The following is an 18,877-nucleotide window of genomic DNA, read 5'->3' as shown; positions in this document are numbered from 1 at the left end:
CTCTGGGCCTTCCCTCCTGTTACTCATGCCGCCGCCGCCTGGCAGCCGGCCAGAAAAGGCTTCCCCAAATGGGAGTTCCCAACACATGTGCCATCGGCCATTTCCATTCCAACTTGGGGAGGGTGGAAGCCTACACTTTACCCAGCCCCTCCTCATCAATGTAAGGTCCCCAGTCTCTTGTGGGAAAGACCCCCAGTTCATTCCCTGTCTCTCTCTCCTGCTGTGGGGAGGGCTGCAGGGAGGGGGAGGGAAATGAGGCTGCAAGGCTTCTGTCAGGCTTTCTAGCTCGGTCTGTCTGGTCACCAGGAAGCCTGCAGAGCCCCCCCCCCCCACTTCCTCAGTTGTCCTGAGTGAGAACACACATCTGTATAGATAGATAGCCTTTACCTTGTTGGTCCCTGCAGCCCGGCCCTCTAGGGCCACCCCCCAGGGTCACTATCTGATGGAGTGGCTCCTCCCTCCTCATGGCTGCCTTCCCGTCCTCCTCTACCCCATGCCTCTTCCCATCAGGTAGCCCAACCCATCCCTTCCCCAGCTCACTGCCTCCTTCCTACACAAGTGGAGAGAGGAGGGCCCTTGTTGCTCACAGGGGCTTCTGCTCTCCAGCAGCCCCCCTTCTGCCCCCCTGCAGGACCCAGAGGGATGAAAGGGAACTGAGCTGAGGCGACAATGTAAGAGAAACACAGAGTGAAGGTTCCCTGATGAAGACTATTGCCGGTTTTCCACTGATCTTCAGAGGGATGGAGGAACCCCCAGAGGCCCTGGTCTCAAGAACACCTTAGAGTCAGGCATCTCAAGATGCCCTATTGTGTGGGGAAAGGAAAAAGGATTCAAATGTCCTCGTGGTTCCCATTTCACAGATGGGCAATTGGAAACTGATGACTAACATTCCCAGGGTGCTGGAGGTAAACACAGGAGCCCCGGCTGTGAGGTCCAGGAGCCCTGGCTGTGAGGTACAGGAGCCCGGCTGTGAGGTACAGGAGCCCCGGCTGTGAGGTACAGGAGCCCCGGCTGTGAGGTCCAGGAGCCCCGGCTGTGAGGTCCAGGAGCCCTGGCTGTGAGGTCCAGGAGCCCCGGCTGTGAGGTACAGGAGTCCTGGCTGTGAGGTACAGGAGTCCTGGCTGTGAGGTACTAATGGGCCTCTGTTTCTGGGAAGGAAACAGCAGGAAGCTGTGACCATCACAATCCAATGTGCTGGAGCAGAGGAATCTCGAACTTTCCCAGTACTACCTTCTTGGTCCCAACTCTATCTGACACCACGGTCACCACACGAAAGTGCTAAGGCTGGACCCAACCAGGCACGAAAGATGGGCAGTGCAACACAACCTATTCTGAGCCTGCTCTCCTCGGGCACACTGTCCCTAGAGATTTTATTGAACCTTTCCCATGCCTCAGCCTCTTGCGGGCCGGGCCTCTATAAATCACTCCATTTCGTCTTCCCAATGGTTATGAAATTTTATGGAAGAATGCTCTAGCTGTTCGAGTGACAGAGCTAAGGACTAGCCTCTAGCCATCGGGCACCCAAGTCCTCCCTCTCCCCGTGATGTTTTCAGATGCTGACTGACACGTGTGGCTGGTTTGGCTCTGATGTGAGAACTTTGCCATGACAGAGGGCAAAGGCCGGACAGGAGGCTGGACCCAAAGCCTCACCCTCTGCTGCACCTCTTCCCTGACATAGCCACGTTAGTTGCGTTTAGAGAAAGCCTACACTTCCATTTCTCCCATCAGTCATGAGGGTGCACACCTATAATCCCAGTACATGGGAAACGGAGGCAGGAAGAGTTTGGATTCAAGGCCAGCCCAAGCTACGGAGTGAGGCCTCATTTCACAAAACGACGCACCAAATTCAGCTCCTCGGTTACGTTCCCCACATTTTGTGGCTGGTGGCCACCATATTAGGCGGTGCTTTGCTGGACTTTGCATCATCGCTAAGTGCTCTGTTGGGACAGAGCTGGTCTAGCCTGCCTCTTTACACACCTGCCTTCTAGGTCATCTGCTCTCAGGCAAGTCAAAGGCAGCATGGACCATCTCTTCTTGGGGCCCATCATCCACGCAGTGTTCTGGCCAGGACCCCACTGCCCCTCACGGGACACGAAGTGCTTACTGCGGCAGCCCCTTACAGGAGCTTCCCTGGAGCTAATACTGTTGAGAGCTGAGGCTGAGCAAGGCTCTGTTAACTTTGGACTCTGCTCCCAAGCATAAGTGAGGTGATAAATTTTAAAATCACAGAAGGTTGCAAGTGTGAGTCTTAGGAAAATCTGATCCAGCCTTTTCTCCTCAGACATGAGATAACTGAGGCCACACAAGGGTGTGGTGTGGCTCCCAGTCACAGACAGCTGGTGGGAAAGTCGAGGGAGTACCCAGACAAACCAAAGATCACGCCTTGATCTACAGACCTAGAATGCAGTCATATCCTGCTACCCTCTGGGCATGCTGGGGCTTCAGAGGACAGTCACGGGGAGCTGGAAGCTCTGTGGATTCCCACAACTCTTCACTCCCACAGCCAAGCACAGAGTTAGCTGTCACATGAGGCTGTGGCCTTGCTTTCTGATGGCCAAGCCTGGGGCCAGCCAGGACAAGACAGGGCCTTGGGTCAAAACAGCAGGGCCAGCGCTTCGCTGGAGCCCTGTTTCTGCTGCCTTAGCGTCAGCAGGGAAGGCAGCTGGGAAGCAGACAGCGGCCTCGGGAGAGGGAGAGAGCCGTGCAGAAGTGTTTGCGGCAGAAAGGAAGCTGCGGAAGCCATGACTCATGGGTACTAAAGTGTTCCGGGAGGGGCCTCTCTGGGGTGGGGTGGGTGATGGAGCAGAAGGGTGGGGTGGGGCTGGAGCTGGGGCCGGGAGTGACGGACCATGAAAAGAGAAGGATGGATTCACTTTCTTCATTAAACCAGCCTACACCTGTTTTCTGGTCATTGTCTTATTTTTTCTTTTTTAACTACAGGCATCATCATCATCTTATTATTATTATTATTATTATTGTGAATTTGTGTGTTTCTGAGATAAAGTCTTGCTACACAGATCAGGCTAGTCCTTATCTCAGAAACACACCAAATTCACAATAATAATAATAATAATAATAATAATAATAATCATGATGATGATGATGATAACAATCCTCCTGCCTCAGCCTACTGAGTGCTGGGATTACAGGCACCCATCCCCATACTCGGACATTACATATATTATTTTAAAAGAGGCATCTGCAAATTCCAAGAGAAGGCGGACATACAGAATTCTTGGCTGGTACTCTTTGAAACTGCCAAGTTCAACAAAACAAGAAAGGACCGAGAAGCTGTCGCAGTCGAGAGGCGCCCTGGGAGATACAACGGTGATGTAATGTGTCATTCTGGAAGAGACCCTGGACTGCAAAAGGCCGCGGGGTAAAACCTAAGGACTCTACGTGAAGTATGACGTTAGGAGGATGCACTGATGCCAGTTCATCAGTGGTAGCAAATGTACCACATCCATGTGAGGTGGTTACGAGACCGGAAACTACTTCTGAGGTATAGGAATATCTGCACTGTCTCCTCAATTTTTCTGTAAATTTAAAATTATTCTAGACGCGCCAAGTTTATGAAAATGCAAAAAATGCCTATTATAAAGGTGAATTTAAAAATTCACATGTTGGGGGCTGGAGAGATGGCTTACTCAGTGATTAAGGGCACTGGCTGCTTTCCAAGAGGATATGGGTTTGATTCTAGCACCTATATGGTGGGTCACAATTATGTAACTCCAATACCTTCTCTGGCCTTCTTGGGTACTGCATGAACAAAGTGTACACACACACACACACACACACACACACACACACACACACACGTGAAACAAATACATATAAAAGTGAAAAAAATAAAAAAATTAACATTTTCAGCTAGTCATGGCGGCTCTCCTGTAATCTCAGCACTCAGAAGGCTGAGGCAGGAGGATTTCGAGTTTGAGGATTGGATAAATATGAATTCTATGTCTGGGATACATAGGAAAACCCTTTAAAACAAACATATAAATAAGAAATCTAGGCATGGTGGCGCAATCTATAATCGTAGCACTGGAGAATAGAACTGGGCATGGTGGGGCACATCTGTAATCTCAGCACTCAGAAGGCTGCACATCTGTAATCTCAGCACTCAGGAGGATTGCTGCAAGTTTAAGGCCAGTCTGGGTTACACAGCAAGACACTATCTCAAACACACCACCACAACAATAACAACAACAACCATAATAATGACATGTGCAATTTTTTAAAAAGACAATAGTATGGGTGTTGGCTCCTTTGGTGGGGTAAGCTCATCCGTCCCCAGCATGTGGGTCTCCAGTCAGTGGCCTGCCTGAGCTACACTGTGAGTTCCAGGCAATTCTGGGCTGAAGTGGAGATATTAATGATTTACTTTCTGACTTAAAAATCTTTCATTTTTAGTTCTCTAAACTATTTGAAAGTTCCACTCAAAAAGCTGAAGAGCGAGCACCTGCCCGTTATGCTTCCTGCTCCCTGTTTTCATCTTCCGCGTGCCTCAGCCTTGGACATGCCCTTCCCACCTTGGCACATGCACCCTTGGATTCCGAGCTCTTCAAAGGGCGAAGACTCAGCTTCTAATCTAACGTCCTTCTCCCCTTCTCCCTTTGCAGTTTGGCGAGAGCCTTTCACAACGTTGGGCTCCGTTATCACCTACACCCCTTCAGCTTCTTTAGGATTCTCCAGTGTGCTCACTCTGGCTCCTACATTATGCTCACTTCTCCAGCCCTGGGAAGAGGATATTTTCATGATAGATGTTCTTTGACCTACTGGAATGGTTAGAATCAACTGTCAACTTGACAGACTTTAGGATCACCAGGAAGATGGGCCTCTGGGCATACCTGTGGAGGATCATCTTGATTACATTAACTGAGGTGGGAAGACCCGTCCACTCTGGGTGGCACCATTCCCTGAGCTCTGTTAGTGGGTAAATGGAGCTGGACAGTAGTTGCATTCATCACTCTGTTCCTGATTGTGGACATGGTATGACCATGGCCCACAACTCCTGCCACCCCGGCGCCCCACCATGGACTGCATTCCTGAACTGTGAGCTAAAATAAATGCTTTCATCCTTAAGTTGCTTTTATAAGTTTTTTTTAAACCATAGCAACAGGAAAAGTAAGACAATCTACCATGAGTCACATCCCAACAAACAAATCCATTGCATATGTGTGTGTGTGTATGTGTGTCTGTCTGTCTGTATGCAATTAATACAAGGCCTAATTTCCCTTAAATGTCCCCAGAGCACTTATATCACCTACAAGTGGGCAAAGTCCCCAACACAAGGCCACTTTATTATAAAATGTTGAGAATCTCATGTCATTTAACAAATGCAACTGCATGCCCCCAGAACACTGTATACTTCCCTTCATGATTAAACCGTTGGCCGGACCTGTGGCTCACTATCGCCCCCCAGTATTTGTGGCTGAGTTCTGGGATGCATGTTACTAGCCAGGAAAAGAACAAAATCTAAAGCGTAGTTTCTGCTGACTGTGTGTGCTCTTCACACCGTTGCAGAGTTGAAGAAGGCTAAACTGAACCGTTGTTAAGTTGGGGGCTCTTTGCATTCCCATTATTAGAGAAGGGGAAACTGAAGCTCACAGAAGTTGGGTAGCCTGCCTAAGATCATGATAGAGGGTTTAAGACCAGAAACTCCACCTTCAGGGGCATGTTTCCCGCCGAGCTCGCTCCCTCCTGCCTCTCTGATGAGGGAACTACTAGGAGGCTGTAAAGAAGGGCACCCTGTGGCCAGACACCTCCTGGTGGGTCTTCTGGGAGCCCAATAAAGGTGGAGGCAAAGTGACTCACTTCAAGGGCCCAGAGAGCACAGGTCTGCAGTTTGAACAGCTGTGACATCGGGGAGAACCTTACACTCCCCGCTGGATGCCAGAGGCCTGATGGGCACGGGCTCAGTCACTACCAGCAGCTGCACAGCGTCTGGCCTCTCTGGGCCAGCCTGGCTGAGGCTCAGTCTTTCATTTCCAACCTTCCTTACGGAAGGGTAGATTTTTCTTTGCTGAGTCCCTGCCTGGCTCAGCCACGTTCTGCAGTGCAGGTGGTTCATGGTGGGAGTATCTCTGCGCGCGCGCGTGCACACACGCACACACACACACACACACACATACACACAACATACACACACATACACGCACAACACACACACATACACACACACATACACACACACACACATACACACACACATACACACACACACACACACACACACACACGTTTGAACCATTTGAGGGAAGGCTGTAAGCTGAGCCTTCCAGGAAAGCAGGTGAGTAAGCAGTTCAGGGCAACAGAGTAAAGGGTGTGGACCGACGCTGGGACATGTACAAGTCTAAGGATGCCATTTACGCAGGCTCACTGGGCCAGTGAATGCATTTGGGGTAGGAGGCACAAGTGGAGAAAATGAAGCATCCTTGCTCAGCTTAGCACCGTGGATTCAGACCCTGTGCGGGGTTATAAAATGAGTGCAGGACCTGGCATCAGGCCAGGGCTCAGGCAATGCTTAGGGCACAGCCTTATATGGCACCTCCTCTCTCTGTGCTTCAGTTTTCATATCTGCATAGCGGGCATCAAAACATCTGCTTGGGCTCAGCGATTAAGAGTTCTGGTGCAAGGCTGAGGGTCCAGCTGGATCAGCCTCTGAATAGGTGAGACAGTTGATTGGCTGATCAGTTTGGGAGGCATTAGCAGGGACCTCCTGTGCTCATTGCATGAATTGGCTGTTTGAAACCAGGAACTTATGCAGGGACACTTGGCTTAGTCTGGAGGAAGGGACGACTCCTGGACTGATAACAAGATGACCACAGTCCTCGGGGGAGGACTTGTCCATGGATCGTTAAGGCTGATCTATCAAAAAAAATAATAATAATAATAATAATAACTTCAGACTGTAAAAAAAAAAAAAAAAAAAAAAAAAGAGTTCTGGTTGCTCTTGCAGAGGTCCTGAGTTCGATTCCCAGCAACCACATGGTGGCTCACAACCATCTATAGTGGGATCTGATGCCCTCTTCTGGCATAAAGTCATACATGCAGATAGAGCACTTTACATACATAAAATAAATAAATAAATCTTTAAAAAGTATGTCTACTTGAGAATTGGGATGGTTGCATATGATTAAAAAACAACAACAACAAAAACTAAACAAAAAACAATGCTGAGTCACACGCTGTTTCTCAGGTGATGATACTTACTGCTCACATACCAGACCAAGGAACGGGGAACAGCTAGCCATGAACAGGGGACAGCTTGATTTTATTGACTGGTTGCTGCCACTGGAATTGAACCTAGGACCGCATTCATGCATACTGGTCACGTGTTCTACCATTGTTCCAGCCCACAGCAAGAACAGCTTTAGAGGCTGCATGCCACTTATCAGCGGGTTCTGGTGTCACCTTATTTACCTCCTTCCCTCTGCGGTTTGGGAAAACTGAGGTCCCCAGTGATGTCTGGGCCAAGTTCCCCCAACTACTGACATTACTGAAGCCCTGTTCTGTCATTTCTGAGCCTTTTGGGACTTAGGGATGTTACCACCCCTTCAGGACCTCATGCCCAGAAGCCAAAGGAAGGCTGAGAGTTCAGTAAACCACATTTCACCACCCACAATCTCATTAGAATCTTCCAGAATAAAAAAATCAAGAGGAAGAAAATGGCTAATCTGGGACCTTAAGCTTTAGATCAACTACCAAGAAAGTTTAAGAAGGTTTATATTTCTCCTTTTCATCCAGTTCTGGACGTACAGCAAGCAATTTCTTCCAGGAGTTTAACCTTATGGCCCCTCCCAAACCGCCTGGTGGAATTGAAATGTGACTTAACTGGGGTACTTATGAGTGGCTTGGCCCTTAGGATGTGTTAAAACTTTTGAAGTAGCTGTTTAGGCTGTGAATAGTGTTCAGTAGCTGCTGTATTTTTCTAGATCCTTCAAAAACTCCCAGGTTGGTCATAATTTTAATCCATGTCCAACCCTTATGATCTCCACTTTCTCTTAACCAGTGGCTTGTTCCCACAGAACACTCTCCTCAGGTGCCCTAGGATATTGGTCATCTCTTTCCTGGGGAGAGAGAGAGAGCAGGCCTGTTTTCTTCAGGTGAGAAAACTCCCTGGCATTTTAGGAATCCACACTCAGCATAGTTGTGTTTCAACAGGCCTGGACCCTGTTCTCCCTAGAGATTGCCCTGTCCTGAGGATTTGCACAGGCTATGACATCCCCCACAGGGTGACATCTTTGTAGGTCTCTTTCTAGGGAGGCCACCTTGGTACTTAACATACTAGTGCTGGGGTCAGACCAAATGTGTCTGCACACCAGGCCTCTGCTCTGGCATGTTCATCTGTGAAATGAGAGTGATCGGGGATATCATGGAGTGTGGGCAAGCGTGATTTAGTGACGGACTTAGTAAACAGTGGCCGCCATCATTAAGAGATCCAGAAGCCCTATGAAGCGGGCACCGGAAGGTGGTGAATTCTAGCTGGTTAGTTTTGTTACAGTGGGCTTGTTTGGGAAGCCAGTTGAGGTGGATAGCCTGTTTCTGGTTTATCAGAGCAAATAATCTACTCCAGGGATTACAAGCCCATGTTTATTATGTATAGGGAAGAATGAGGGTGTGTTCTCACTGCTGAGACTTCACAGAAGCCTGGATGTTTCAGGATGAAGTTGGGTGCTGTGGATATCATATAAAAAAAAATGAGTGAAGAGAATATAGAAAAGAGAAGGAGAATTGGAAACAAAAAAGAGAGAGACTGCACACCCAGACAAGCACATTAGAGATCTGTAAGCACCAGCACGTGCAAGTATAGATTATAGAAATGGGTAATTTAAGATAAGAGCAGTAGCAAAGCTGCCGATACAGTTTAATGATATAAGCGTCTGATATTATTTATAAGTGATTGTGGACTGCGGGCTTGGAACTGGAGAAGCCCTCCAGCAACAGCTGGGGGCCCTGGAGCCCAAATCCTCAGACATGGCCCTCCCCATCTTGATTGATGCTTGGGTTAATTTGAATCACATGAGCATTACAATTGCAGGAGTGTTCACAGCTGCTTTCTCTGGTGAGCCCGCAGGGAGCTAGCTGCCTGCAAGGCTGAGCTGGCCCTGGTGCTTTCCACTTCCTCTCAGCAGCGAGAGAGGTTTCCCCTTCCTTCACACTGAGTCACTGCTTCTTCGGGGGACCTGTCCTGGACCTCACAGAACTCCCATCTTAGCGTTGTGACTGGCTGGGGGACATCCCCAGGAGACAAGAAGTCCAAGGAGCTCCTGGAAATGGAAGTCACCTCACAGTTCCAGAAGAGAAGCCCCAGAACCTGCGGGTGTACACAGTGCAGCTTGCCCCAGACCCCGCCCGACTACTTACCCAAGGCTCCTTGGCAGATGTCTGTGCGGGTGGCTCCTCCAACGATGAACTGGGGGTCAGAGCAGATCTCCTGGAAACAAACCCACGGAGCAAGGTCAGCAGGCAGGAGCCTCTATTCCCTGTGGGTGCCTCCAGCACCCCCCCCTCCTCATGCTGCTCAGCTCTGAGGAAAGTTTCCTAGTCAGACCTCTGTGCTAGCTGTCTGAACCTGCTCCATTGGCCCTAATTGGGGAGGGGGGGGACCACGGATCTCTTCCAGGAAGTCATCCGAACTCACACACTCCAATTATCTTCAGTCTGCTCTTCAGAAGGGCAGGGAGTGCACCCGGCTCCCTCTGCCAGGCTTGGGGACCCTCCGTGCTAAGTGCCCCCTGCCCACCATTCTGGCACCCTCTCCTCTGAGCCTGCATGCAAGTGGCTGAACTTGCAGGGCATTTCCTCCTCTGCCTACATTTTCCAGATCATTCATATTTCAAGCCCCCCTCTCCCTCTCTTCCAGGATGAAGCTTTTCCTCCTCTTTATCTCCACTCTTCCCTTAGAGACCCGCCCCAGAGTCTCTGGGAACCTAAACCTGTGCGGTGTGGTGGTGTTCATGGCGACTCCTCCATCTTTCTAATACACATGCTTCTTGGGGGACAGGGGACTGGATCCAGCCCTTCTGAGTTCTCCCAGCACTTAGAGGATTCACGCACTCTGCACCTGCTGTTCAGACACTGCGTGGAGCCTTATCTCTTGTCTTTTGAGGAACTCAGGGTGGTGTCAGCAGCCTCTTACACGTGGGGAGCAGCTCAGGAAGTAAAGTGATTGTTATAGCTTCATGGCTCCCCAGAGGTAGAGGCCCCTGGAATTTGAACTCATGGTCTCAAGTGTAAACTGTGTGCTCCTGCTGTTTGCTGCTAAGGCCCTCCTGCTTCTGTGGTGGTTGTTCCCAACAGCCTGAGGGAAGCCAGTGTGGAAGGGTTCAGCCCTCCAGCAGCCCCCTGGATGTGTTTCCGGATTCTGAAGAGCTCCACCCAAAAGCCACAAAGGAAGTCAGGGCCCAAATCTGAGCTGCTTTTGACTCAGAGTCGTTGGTTTGTAGGAGTGCCGCATCTGCACAGAGTGGCCTTGTCCCTTGGCACACTTCTTTCTATCTATGGGAGTCTTCCCTGGGTGAGAGCTGGGTCTCTCCTGGCAGCCTCCAGCAGCACACCAGCTCACAGAGCATGCTCCCTTCCTGCTTCCCTACCAGCCGGCCTGGAGGATGAAGGGACAGTGAGAAAGCACTTCTGCCCAGGCAGGGAAGCCAGCTTTTCCTAAGGTCTGCCAGGCAAGCACTTATCCCCGGGGGGCGAAGACTGGGCTCAGTTCCGGGAGCCCCTTAATCACACTGATCATCCAGCGGCCAAGCTCTCACCTCAGGAGGGGCTACCACCACACTTCACAAACTGCTTCAGGGTCTCCGGAGAAGCCAAAGCTCAGACCTCACAGCCCAGAGACACTTGAGAAAACTGAGCCCTGCCCACAGCCTGTGGAGCCCGGAATGAAACCCTGATGTGGCCATGCAGGGCCAGAAGAAGGGAGGGCCTTGGATTCTGATAAGCCAGCGAGAAGCCTGGCACTGCCATTTATTGCGTAAGTCCTAGGATGCCGGTGCGTTACTGGACACCCGGAAGCTTGTTCCGCATCTGTAAAATGGGTTTGAAGAAGACGAAGGTACGGCCCACAGAGACTGTTCTCAGGCTTAGGTGAGATGAACATGAATGGCCTTGCCAAGCACTTTTTAACTGACAGCTGGGAGGACCCGGCCTGCCAGCCGTGGGTGATGCCTGCCAGCCGTGGGTGATGGCGTGCCACTCATCACTGTGGCCCGGCACTGGCTCTTGCCCTCAGTGTGGTTGTGGTCATGTTCTCTCTCATCCCTCTTGCCAGCATTATGACGTCCTCTCGGGAAGAGTTATCAGCCCCGCCCCCAGGATGGCTAACCAGCTCCCTTGCCCTGCCCTGCTTTCTCTTCCTCATGGGTTGTTTCATTCTTTCTCTGGAAGTCGTCTTTAATCCCTTCGTCACTCGTGACTCAACCTCTAACAAACGCAAGTTGCCCACAGCCGAAGGGTCTCTTAAATTAGGCCATAGGTGTTTGTGCGCTCTCTCTCTCTCTCTCTTTCTCTCTCTCTCTCCTTCCTCTCTTCCTCCCTCGCCTCCTCCACCTGTCATTCAGGCATCCTTCTGAAATGAGCGGAGCAGAAACACACACCTCCCTTCCGTCTCTCTTACTCCAGCGTCTGCAGCCTACCTGGTTCCTACCCCACACCATCCATTGACATTGCTCTGTTCCAATCTCCAATCACGGACGAGTGAATCCAGTGGGTACATTTCTTTAGTCCCGTGGCCTGTCCCCACCAGGGTCTGACCAGACAGGTCGGGACAGAAGGCAGCTAGCCCAGGCCTGGCTCCACTCCTGCTTTGTTCTGAGCAAGTCTGACATCCCCAAGCTGCCGTTTCCCCAACTGCAGAACGGTTGTGTGGTGCATGGCCTGCCTGCCTAGGCAGTGTCCCTGAAGTGGCTCCAGGTCTCTGTTTTTCTACCTGGAAGGCCCACAGGCACAGGAACCTGTTGAGGGGCCGTTCTCTCCTTTCTCTCTCTTCTTCAGAGAAGAAACTGAGTATAATGTACCTGGTGTATAATAGGTGTTCACTAAGTGCTCGTTGACTGAATAGAGGTTGAAAGGGTGTGTGTGTGTGTGCCAGGAGGTTGAAAGGGGGAGTGCCAGGGGGTGGGGTGGAGGTGGGTAAATGTCAACTTGCCTCAGCCTAGAGTGATAGAGAAAGAAGTCATTTCAAAGAATTATCCAGATCTGGTTGGCCTGTAGTTCTGTCTGAAGAAATTATCTTGATTGCTAGTTGATGTGGGAAGACTTAGCACATTGTGGGTGGTGCCATTCTCTAGGCAGGACATGCTATACAGGGAAGACAAAAGCTAGACTCAAGCGAGCAATGTGTGGCATTTGATCATCTCTGCTCTTGCTGTGGCTCTCATGTGACTAGCTGCTTGAGTGCCTTCTCTGACTTCCCCTCACTGATGCGCTGGAACCTGGAATTGTAAGCCGAATAAATCCTTTCATCCCTTCATTTGCTTTATCATAGCCACAGAAATGAGACTGAGATAGAAAGTTGTAAAACAGTTTACAAATGTACAACACACATTCTCCTGCTTGTGAATCATCTCCCCAGCCAGGATGCCATTCAAGGCTCACAATGATTGCACATTCATTCATTCATTCATCCATCCATCCATCCATTCATTCATTTATTTTCCAAATAGTCAGTGACTTTATTTTTTGTTTGTTTGTTTTGTTGTGATTGTTCATGGACATCTCAATGCCTGGCCTAGAATAAGCATTCATAAATGCTGATGGATGAATGAATGAATGAATGTATGAATGCATGAGTTAAGACTGAGAAGGGACAGTACTCTGGCGAGACACTGAGAGCACAAGGCAAAGAACACACACCAGCTCAGCAGAACAAGAAAACATGTGAACGCATTGGTTCACGGTGAAAATGTCAGAGCAGACATTAGTACAGGGCAGAGAACAAGAGGGTGGGAAGGTCTGCTACAAATGGCCGGAAAGACTCTTTGGGGAGGAGACTTGTGACAAAGTCCTAAAGAATGTAAATGAGCTAGACTTGGGGTGGTAGTGGCCCCAGGCATGCCCAGCAGGTGAGAAGGGTGAGAGGAAAGACCTGGGTGTCTCTGGGACACTGGAGCCACCGGGGCAGCTGCATCCGGTGTGCTGGACACGGCAGGAAACAGGGAGGCCTCGCTTGCTCCATTCTTATCATATTCGTTCAATTTGAGACAGCCTTACTTTGTAGTTCAGACTGGCCTCGAACTTACTAAGCAGCCAAAGCTACAGAGTGTCCTGAGGGCTCAGACCAAGGTGTGCACTACCACGCCCAGCTGAGGTGAGGAACGGAGGTCCAGTGATTCACCCAGTGCACCCAGGTGCTCAGGATCCTGCTCTACAGAGACCTTTTTGGTTTTCCTTTTCCTTTATTTTTTTAATTTGAGCCAAGTTCTCATGTGGTCTAGGAGGGCCTCAAACGTACTACATAGCCAAGGTTGGCTTTGACCTTCTGTTGTTATTATTATCATTATTATTCATCTATTTACTTTGTGTATGTACATGCCTGCACAAGTCCACTTGTTTGCCACAGTGTGCATGTGGGGGCCAGGGGACAATTTTGGGGAGTTGGTTCCCTCTATCCACATGGGTTCTGGGATAGAGCAAAGGTTGTTAAGCTTAGCAGCCAATGCCCTTACTCACTGAGCCATTTCAGTGGCCCCCAGCTTTGAACTTCTGATCCTCCCATCTCCACGTCCTAAGTGCTGGGATTATAGGCATGCATTACCATGCACCTGATGTTATGTGGTAGAACCCAGGCCTGGTAGAGTACTGGCTGGTCTAGGGTACTTTCTAGATCTCGAACTGAATTCAGGATAACAAAAGTAGCCTGGGAGGATGGAAGTAAGGCATGAATGCCCAGTGTCCTAACAGGAATCTAGATTTCCTCTAGGCTCGTTGGGAAAGTCAAGTGAGGGTCCCATGGGATGAGAGCCAGCACCACAAAGGAACTGGGAGGGCGTAGGGCAGAGACCCTGAGGGTTGGCACAAGAGCACTTGGGAGCGGGACAGGGTTTCCCAGGTGAGGACTCTGGCCCCCCAAAATAATGAGTAACAGGATCTTGGAGCCTTTCAATTCTTTATTAAGTTACCCAGGTAAAAATTGGGGGTGGTGGGTGAGGGGCGTCCGCTAGCTACACTTTGAGAAATAAACAAGATCCTAGCTGGATAAACCTAACCCTCACAGGTACCTGTGGCCACTTACGTAAGCCAGCGCCAGGCTGTGCCCACCCTTGCCTCCCCGAAGCAGTCCAGAGTCTTCCACCCTACTCGGATACCCCACCCCGACATCAGGTCCTTGTCCCCCCTCCCTCCATCTTACCACTAGAGTCCAATAAAAGTTTTACCCCAGCGGCCCTGTGTCCCGGAGGCTTTGTGAGGCCAAAGGCGGCCTCCCGGGGCGTGCCGGCCAGTGGGATCTGGGGTCCTGTCCTGGGAAGCGCTCCGGGCCAGCTGGAGGCAGGTCCACTGGGTGGGCCGCAGCCTGCATCTGGAGTCCCCTTAGCAGCAATCACGGAGCACAACCAGGCCAGCACTACCGAGCCCCGGAGCCTGTTGGCTCGCAACCTTCCACTGCAGCCCTTTCCCGACCCCGCCCGGTCCCTGAGCGCTTCCTACCGTGGGCCGCTTCCATTCGATGCCCCGAGTTTTGCTGGAGTAGGGCCCCAACTCCTTGAAGCCCAGAGAGGATGGCAGGGCGGGGAAAGAAGGATCCTGGAAGAGCGCCCCGGCCTCCAGGCACTCGTTCCGCAGCGTCTCATAGTCCTGGTTGAGGTACTTGATGGCTCTCTCGTGCGACCCCAGCCCCTCGGCCGCCTCGCGGTCCTTGGCCAGTTTGATTGCGATGCCCGCCATGGTGCCAATCGGACTGGCTCACTGCACAGGGAGAGGGGGGCGCGGAGACGCGGGGCGCTGCGCTCGGATGGGGTGCGGCCGGGCCCGGGGCGCTGCAGCGGACTGCGGGAGCCGCTGCTGCAGGCGATGATTCACCGGCGGGAAGCGCCTGGGCCGCGGGGTGTGGCCTCCGTCTCTCCCGGCCTGCCTGGCGCCTGGCCCCGGACGCGGCCAGCCGGGGACCTGCACAGCGCCAGCCCGACCGTGGAGGACTGCGGGGCCGCTGCTGCCACCTTCGGACGGTTCCCGGGATGACGCGACCCGGTGGCAGGGGACACTCTCTTAATTGGGGTGGGAAGGCTGGGCGAAACTCAGCAATGACGGTCCAGGAAACATTGGATGAGTCAGTAGCAGTGTGAGCGCAGAGACTAACCCGGTTGCCACTCACTGGCTCACGATCCTAACAGTTCTGCAGACTCTGGACACATACGCCAACAACTGCAGTTCTGTGACAAGTGGCTGCCGGTGTGCCCATCTCACAGATGAGAAACTGAGTCCCATAGAAGCTCAATGATGTAACCCCATGAGTCAAAAGCTAGTCACAGGCAGAGCAGGGATTCTAAGGCCCCAGGGCCTCGGTCTGCGGTTACCGGACAGTTATTTGTGCACAAATAGGGTTGTACAATTTGGCAAAAACCAGCCATGCAAGTTAAATCTGAATTTCAAGTAAAGGGAAAAGTGTGGCTTTTAGTACACATTGCCCTCAAATATCATCCAAAGCAAACCTCTCCTAGAATAACTATGTGATGCCTATCTAAAACTCAAATTTACCCAGGAGGATTTATTGAATTAATGCTGGGAGAGTATTTAGAATGGAGCCCATGTTGGTGGCTGGTGCCATCACTCTGTCCAGGGAGAGTTTCTGAGTTGCCGCTCACATACAGAGAACATGCTTCTGGAATGAATACTGGGAAGACTTAGTATCTGGGCTATGAATGGTGTAAAGCAGGGGTTCTCAACTGGAGGCAATCCCCACCCACCCATGTGACCCAAGCGGCTTTTGACAATAACTGCAGACACTCTTCGTATTGTCACAACTGGGAGAGGAGTCCTGAGTGGAAGCCGGGGTGCTCCCCCAGGATTAGTGGGTCTGGGGCAGTGCTCTACCGAGAGAAGAGCAGGAACAAGGCAGTCTGAAGTGTCTCTCTCTGTGCGGGACTCAGGAACCTCCCTCCAGGCCGTCTGGTCCAGCATTGTTTCTGAGTGAGTTTGTAACTTTGGAAGTTGTAGGTAACTGTAACAACTTGAAATATCTATGTAACATGCAGATGACCCTGTCCCTGGAGATATCAAAGTGTCTTTCTCCCTGTGGCAGAGTTTGTCTGTTTGCACTGTCAACTCGCTGTTCTTCCGGGTGCCTGAAGCATGTCCAGTGTCTTTCTTCCACTTCTCTTTTGGGATCCTGGGCCCAGAAGAAATCAGAGTGAGGCCAATGGAAATCAGACAGCGGGGGGGGGGGGGGGGGGAGTTAACAGCTTCTGGGAAAGGGCTGTGAAGCTTCAGAAACCATCCCGCTGGCAACACAGGCCTGATGCTGAGCCCGGCGGCGGCACACACCTTTAAATCCCAGCGCTGGAGAAGCAGGAGCAGGCAGATCTCCGTGTGTTCTGAGTTCCAGGCCAGCCTGGTCTGCATAGTGAGTTCCAGGCCAGCCTGGTCTGCATAGTGAGTTCCAGGTCAGCTAGGGCTACAGTGAGACCCTGTCTAAAAAAAACCAAAAGCACAAACAAAACATGATGTGCTGTCTGGTTGCTCCATCTATATTTGTCAAATAAAACCTTTTAAAATGTGTTCATTTTATATCAAGACAATAGCCACAATCTTAGCTTTAAGAACTACCCATGCTGATACTTCCTTACCACGTCCAATCTTGTCTTTGACTGGGTGTCCACTGTTGCCCACGGCTGACCCTCTGCCTCATTTGCTCAGGGGTCTTTCTTTCCTCACTGGCTCCCCAGCTCTGCTTCCCCGAGGCCAGAGCACTCACACACGAAGCTGACCCCCTTCCCCCAGCCCACCTTCAGCAGCTTCTGGGAACGGGCTAACGACAGCCAGAACTTTCCCCTGCTTGGCTAGGCATCTCAAGTGTTTGTTCAGCTTCCCTCCCAGATTCTCCCCGGCTCTGTTTGTCCCTCCTCTGCCACAGAAAGACAAGCCCCTCCCCCTCGTTCCGTTTGAATCTGAGATGCTTGCAGAGTCCTGAGATGGGACTGCTCTGCCCATGACCACGGTCTTTCCTTTGAATGACAATCTCTGCCTACCTAAGCTTGACTTTATTTAACATCCTCTATCCTCAAGTTTCAACTCTTGGCACATCGCCTGATAGGCACACTGCTTGTCACCACACTGTCTTGAGTGCCCCTGGAAGAGTTGGGGGCACCACAGCAGCCGGTTGTAGTTTGGGGGTTTCCTGTGCAATGATTTCTGAAGCTTCACGGCCCTTTCCTGGAAGCTGTTAATTTCCCCGCTGTCTGATTTCTATTGGCCCCATCCTGATTTCTTCTGGGCTCAGGGCTCTTGGGGGAAAGTCTGTCCCAAACCTGCTATCATGGAGTTTGGTTACCAGCTGGGGGAAGTGCCTCCTCCCTGGCAGCTGGAGGTCAGGCCCACTCCCGATCCTTTCAACAACAGAGGCCTGGGCAGACTACACCCATCACTGCGATCAAGTCAGAAACTTGCAAGACAGAAGCTTTGCAAGCCTGTGGCAGAAGAATGTCTCTTCTCACCCAGGGCTTCCTCTTCCGGTTTAGTGAACACCCTTCATGGTGCATCCAGGCAGGGCAGCCGCAGACCTAGTCAACTGTGTGCACAGAACTCCGTTCCCAAAGGTCCCACACTGTCTAAAGCTCCTGCAATTGATTTGCAAACACATAAAGACTGACTTCACCATGTGGACATGGGCCAGTTTTTAACCCGAGTCAACGCTGCTCTTTACGCTTCCTAAAGCTTCTTCCCTCACGATGTTATCTCAGGGGAGCTGGCCAAAAGTCTTCTCTTTCAGGGAAACATGACCCCTGCCAGGGAAACACAAAGACACACACAGACACCTTCTTCCTCAATGAGTCATCCAGCCCAGAAGGGTAGCGGGTGACCAGAAACAGCTGGCATATGGGGAATATGAGGGAGAGGGAGAAAGTGGGACGTGTGTGTGTGTGTGTGTGTGTGTGTGTGTGTGTGTGTGTTGTGTGTGTGTGTGTGTGTGTGTGTGTGTGTGTGTGTGTGTGCATGCTGCGTTCTCTGTTGGGCTCACACACTTCACAGCTGCCCACAGGAAATCCCCACTCCTTGTTTTAGGAGGGATGTGGGAGCAGCTGACATGTGGTGAAGTGAGCCTCGCTCTGAAACCCTAGACCACATGTCCCAGGGCCTCCCTTCCTGGCTTCAGACAGCAAAGGACAAGGCAGGTCTAGCATGAGGAAAACCTATGTTTTCCCCTTCTCCCTGTTCCAGGTCTGTCATGTGAATCCAAAGCAGATCACAGACAATAGAATTCTGATGTTATTTAAAATACCCTCGGAGCTGTTGCTCAGCAGTGGAGCACTTGTCTAGTGTCCACAGGCCGAGTCCATCCCCAGTATCCGTGAGCAGGCAGTGAAAACAAGCAACCCAGTTTTGTGTGCCAACTTCTGTTTGAACGTTAATGTCCCTCACAGGCTTGGGCATTGAATGCTTGACCCCCAGCTGGTGATGCTACTCTGAGAAACGGTAGGAACTTTAGCAGGCAGGGCTTAGCGAGGGGAAGTCCCTGGAAGGTGGCTTTTGAAGTACACACAGCTTTCAGGTCCTCTCTAATTGCTTCCTGTCTGCAGTGAAGTGAACAGCCTCCTCCTCTCCAGACTCCTGCTTCCATGGTGTTCAACCTTATCTCAGCCCTAAAATAACAGGACCAGCCAAGCACCTACTGAAGTCTGAAACCCTGAGCCCAAACGAGTAATTCCTGCCATTA

At 51.1% G+C, this 18,877-nt stretch overlaps 1 protein-coding gene across 1 annotated transcript in view; it reads right to left on the bottom strand.

Moving 5' to 3' along the window:
* Nucleotides 1–15,079, bottom strand: part of Capn2 (calpain 2) — a 56,508-nt gene extending 41,429 nt beyond the window's left edge. Inside the window, exons 1-2 of the mRNA XM_028858994.2 lie at nucleotides 14,656–15,079; nucleotides 9,370–9,439 (exon numbers count right to left, since the gene is read on the bottom strand). Of these exons, the coding sequence (XP_028714827.1) occupies nucleotides 9,370–9,439; nucleotides 14,656–14,892 (307 nt within the window). The 5' untranslated portion in view covers nucleotides 14,893–15,079. The remainder of the gene's footprint in view (nucleotides 1–9,369; nucleotides 9,440–14,655) is intronic.
* Between the last annotated feature and the right edge of the window lie 3,798 nt (nucleotides 15,080–18,877).

This window comes from Peromyscus leucopus, chromosome 15 (genome assembly GCF_004664715.2).
Source record: "Peromyscus leucopus breed LL Stock chromosome 15, UCI_PerLeu_2.1, whole genome shotgun sequence".
Taxonomy (NCBI): Eukaryota; Metazoa; Chordata; class Mammalia; order Rodentia; family Cricetidae; genus Peromyscus; species Peromyscus leucopus.
This window is presented reverse-complemented; position numbering and strand designations above follow the sequence as displayed.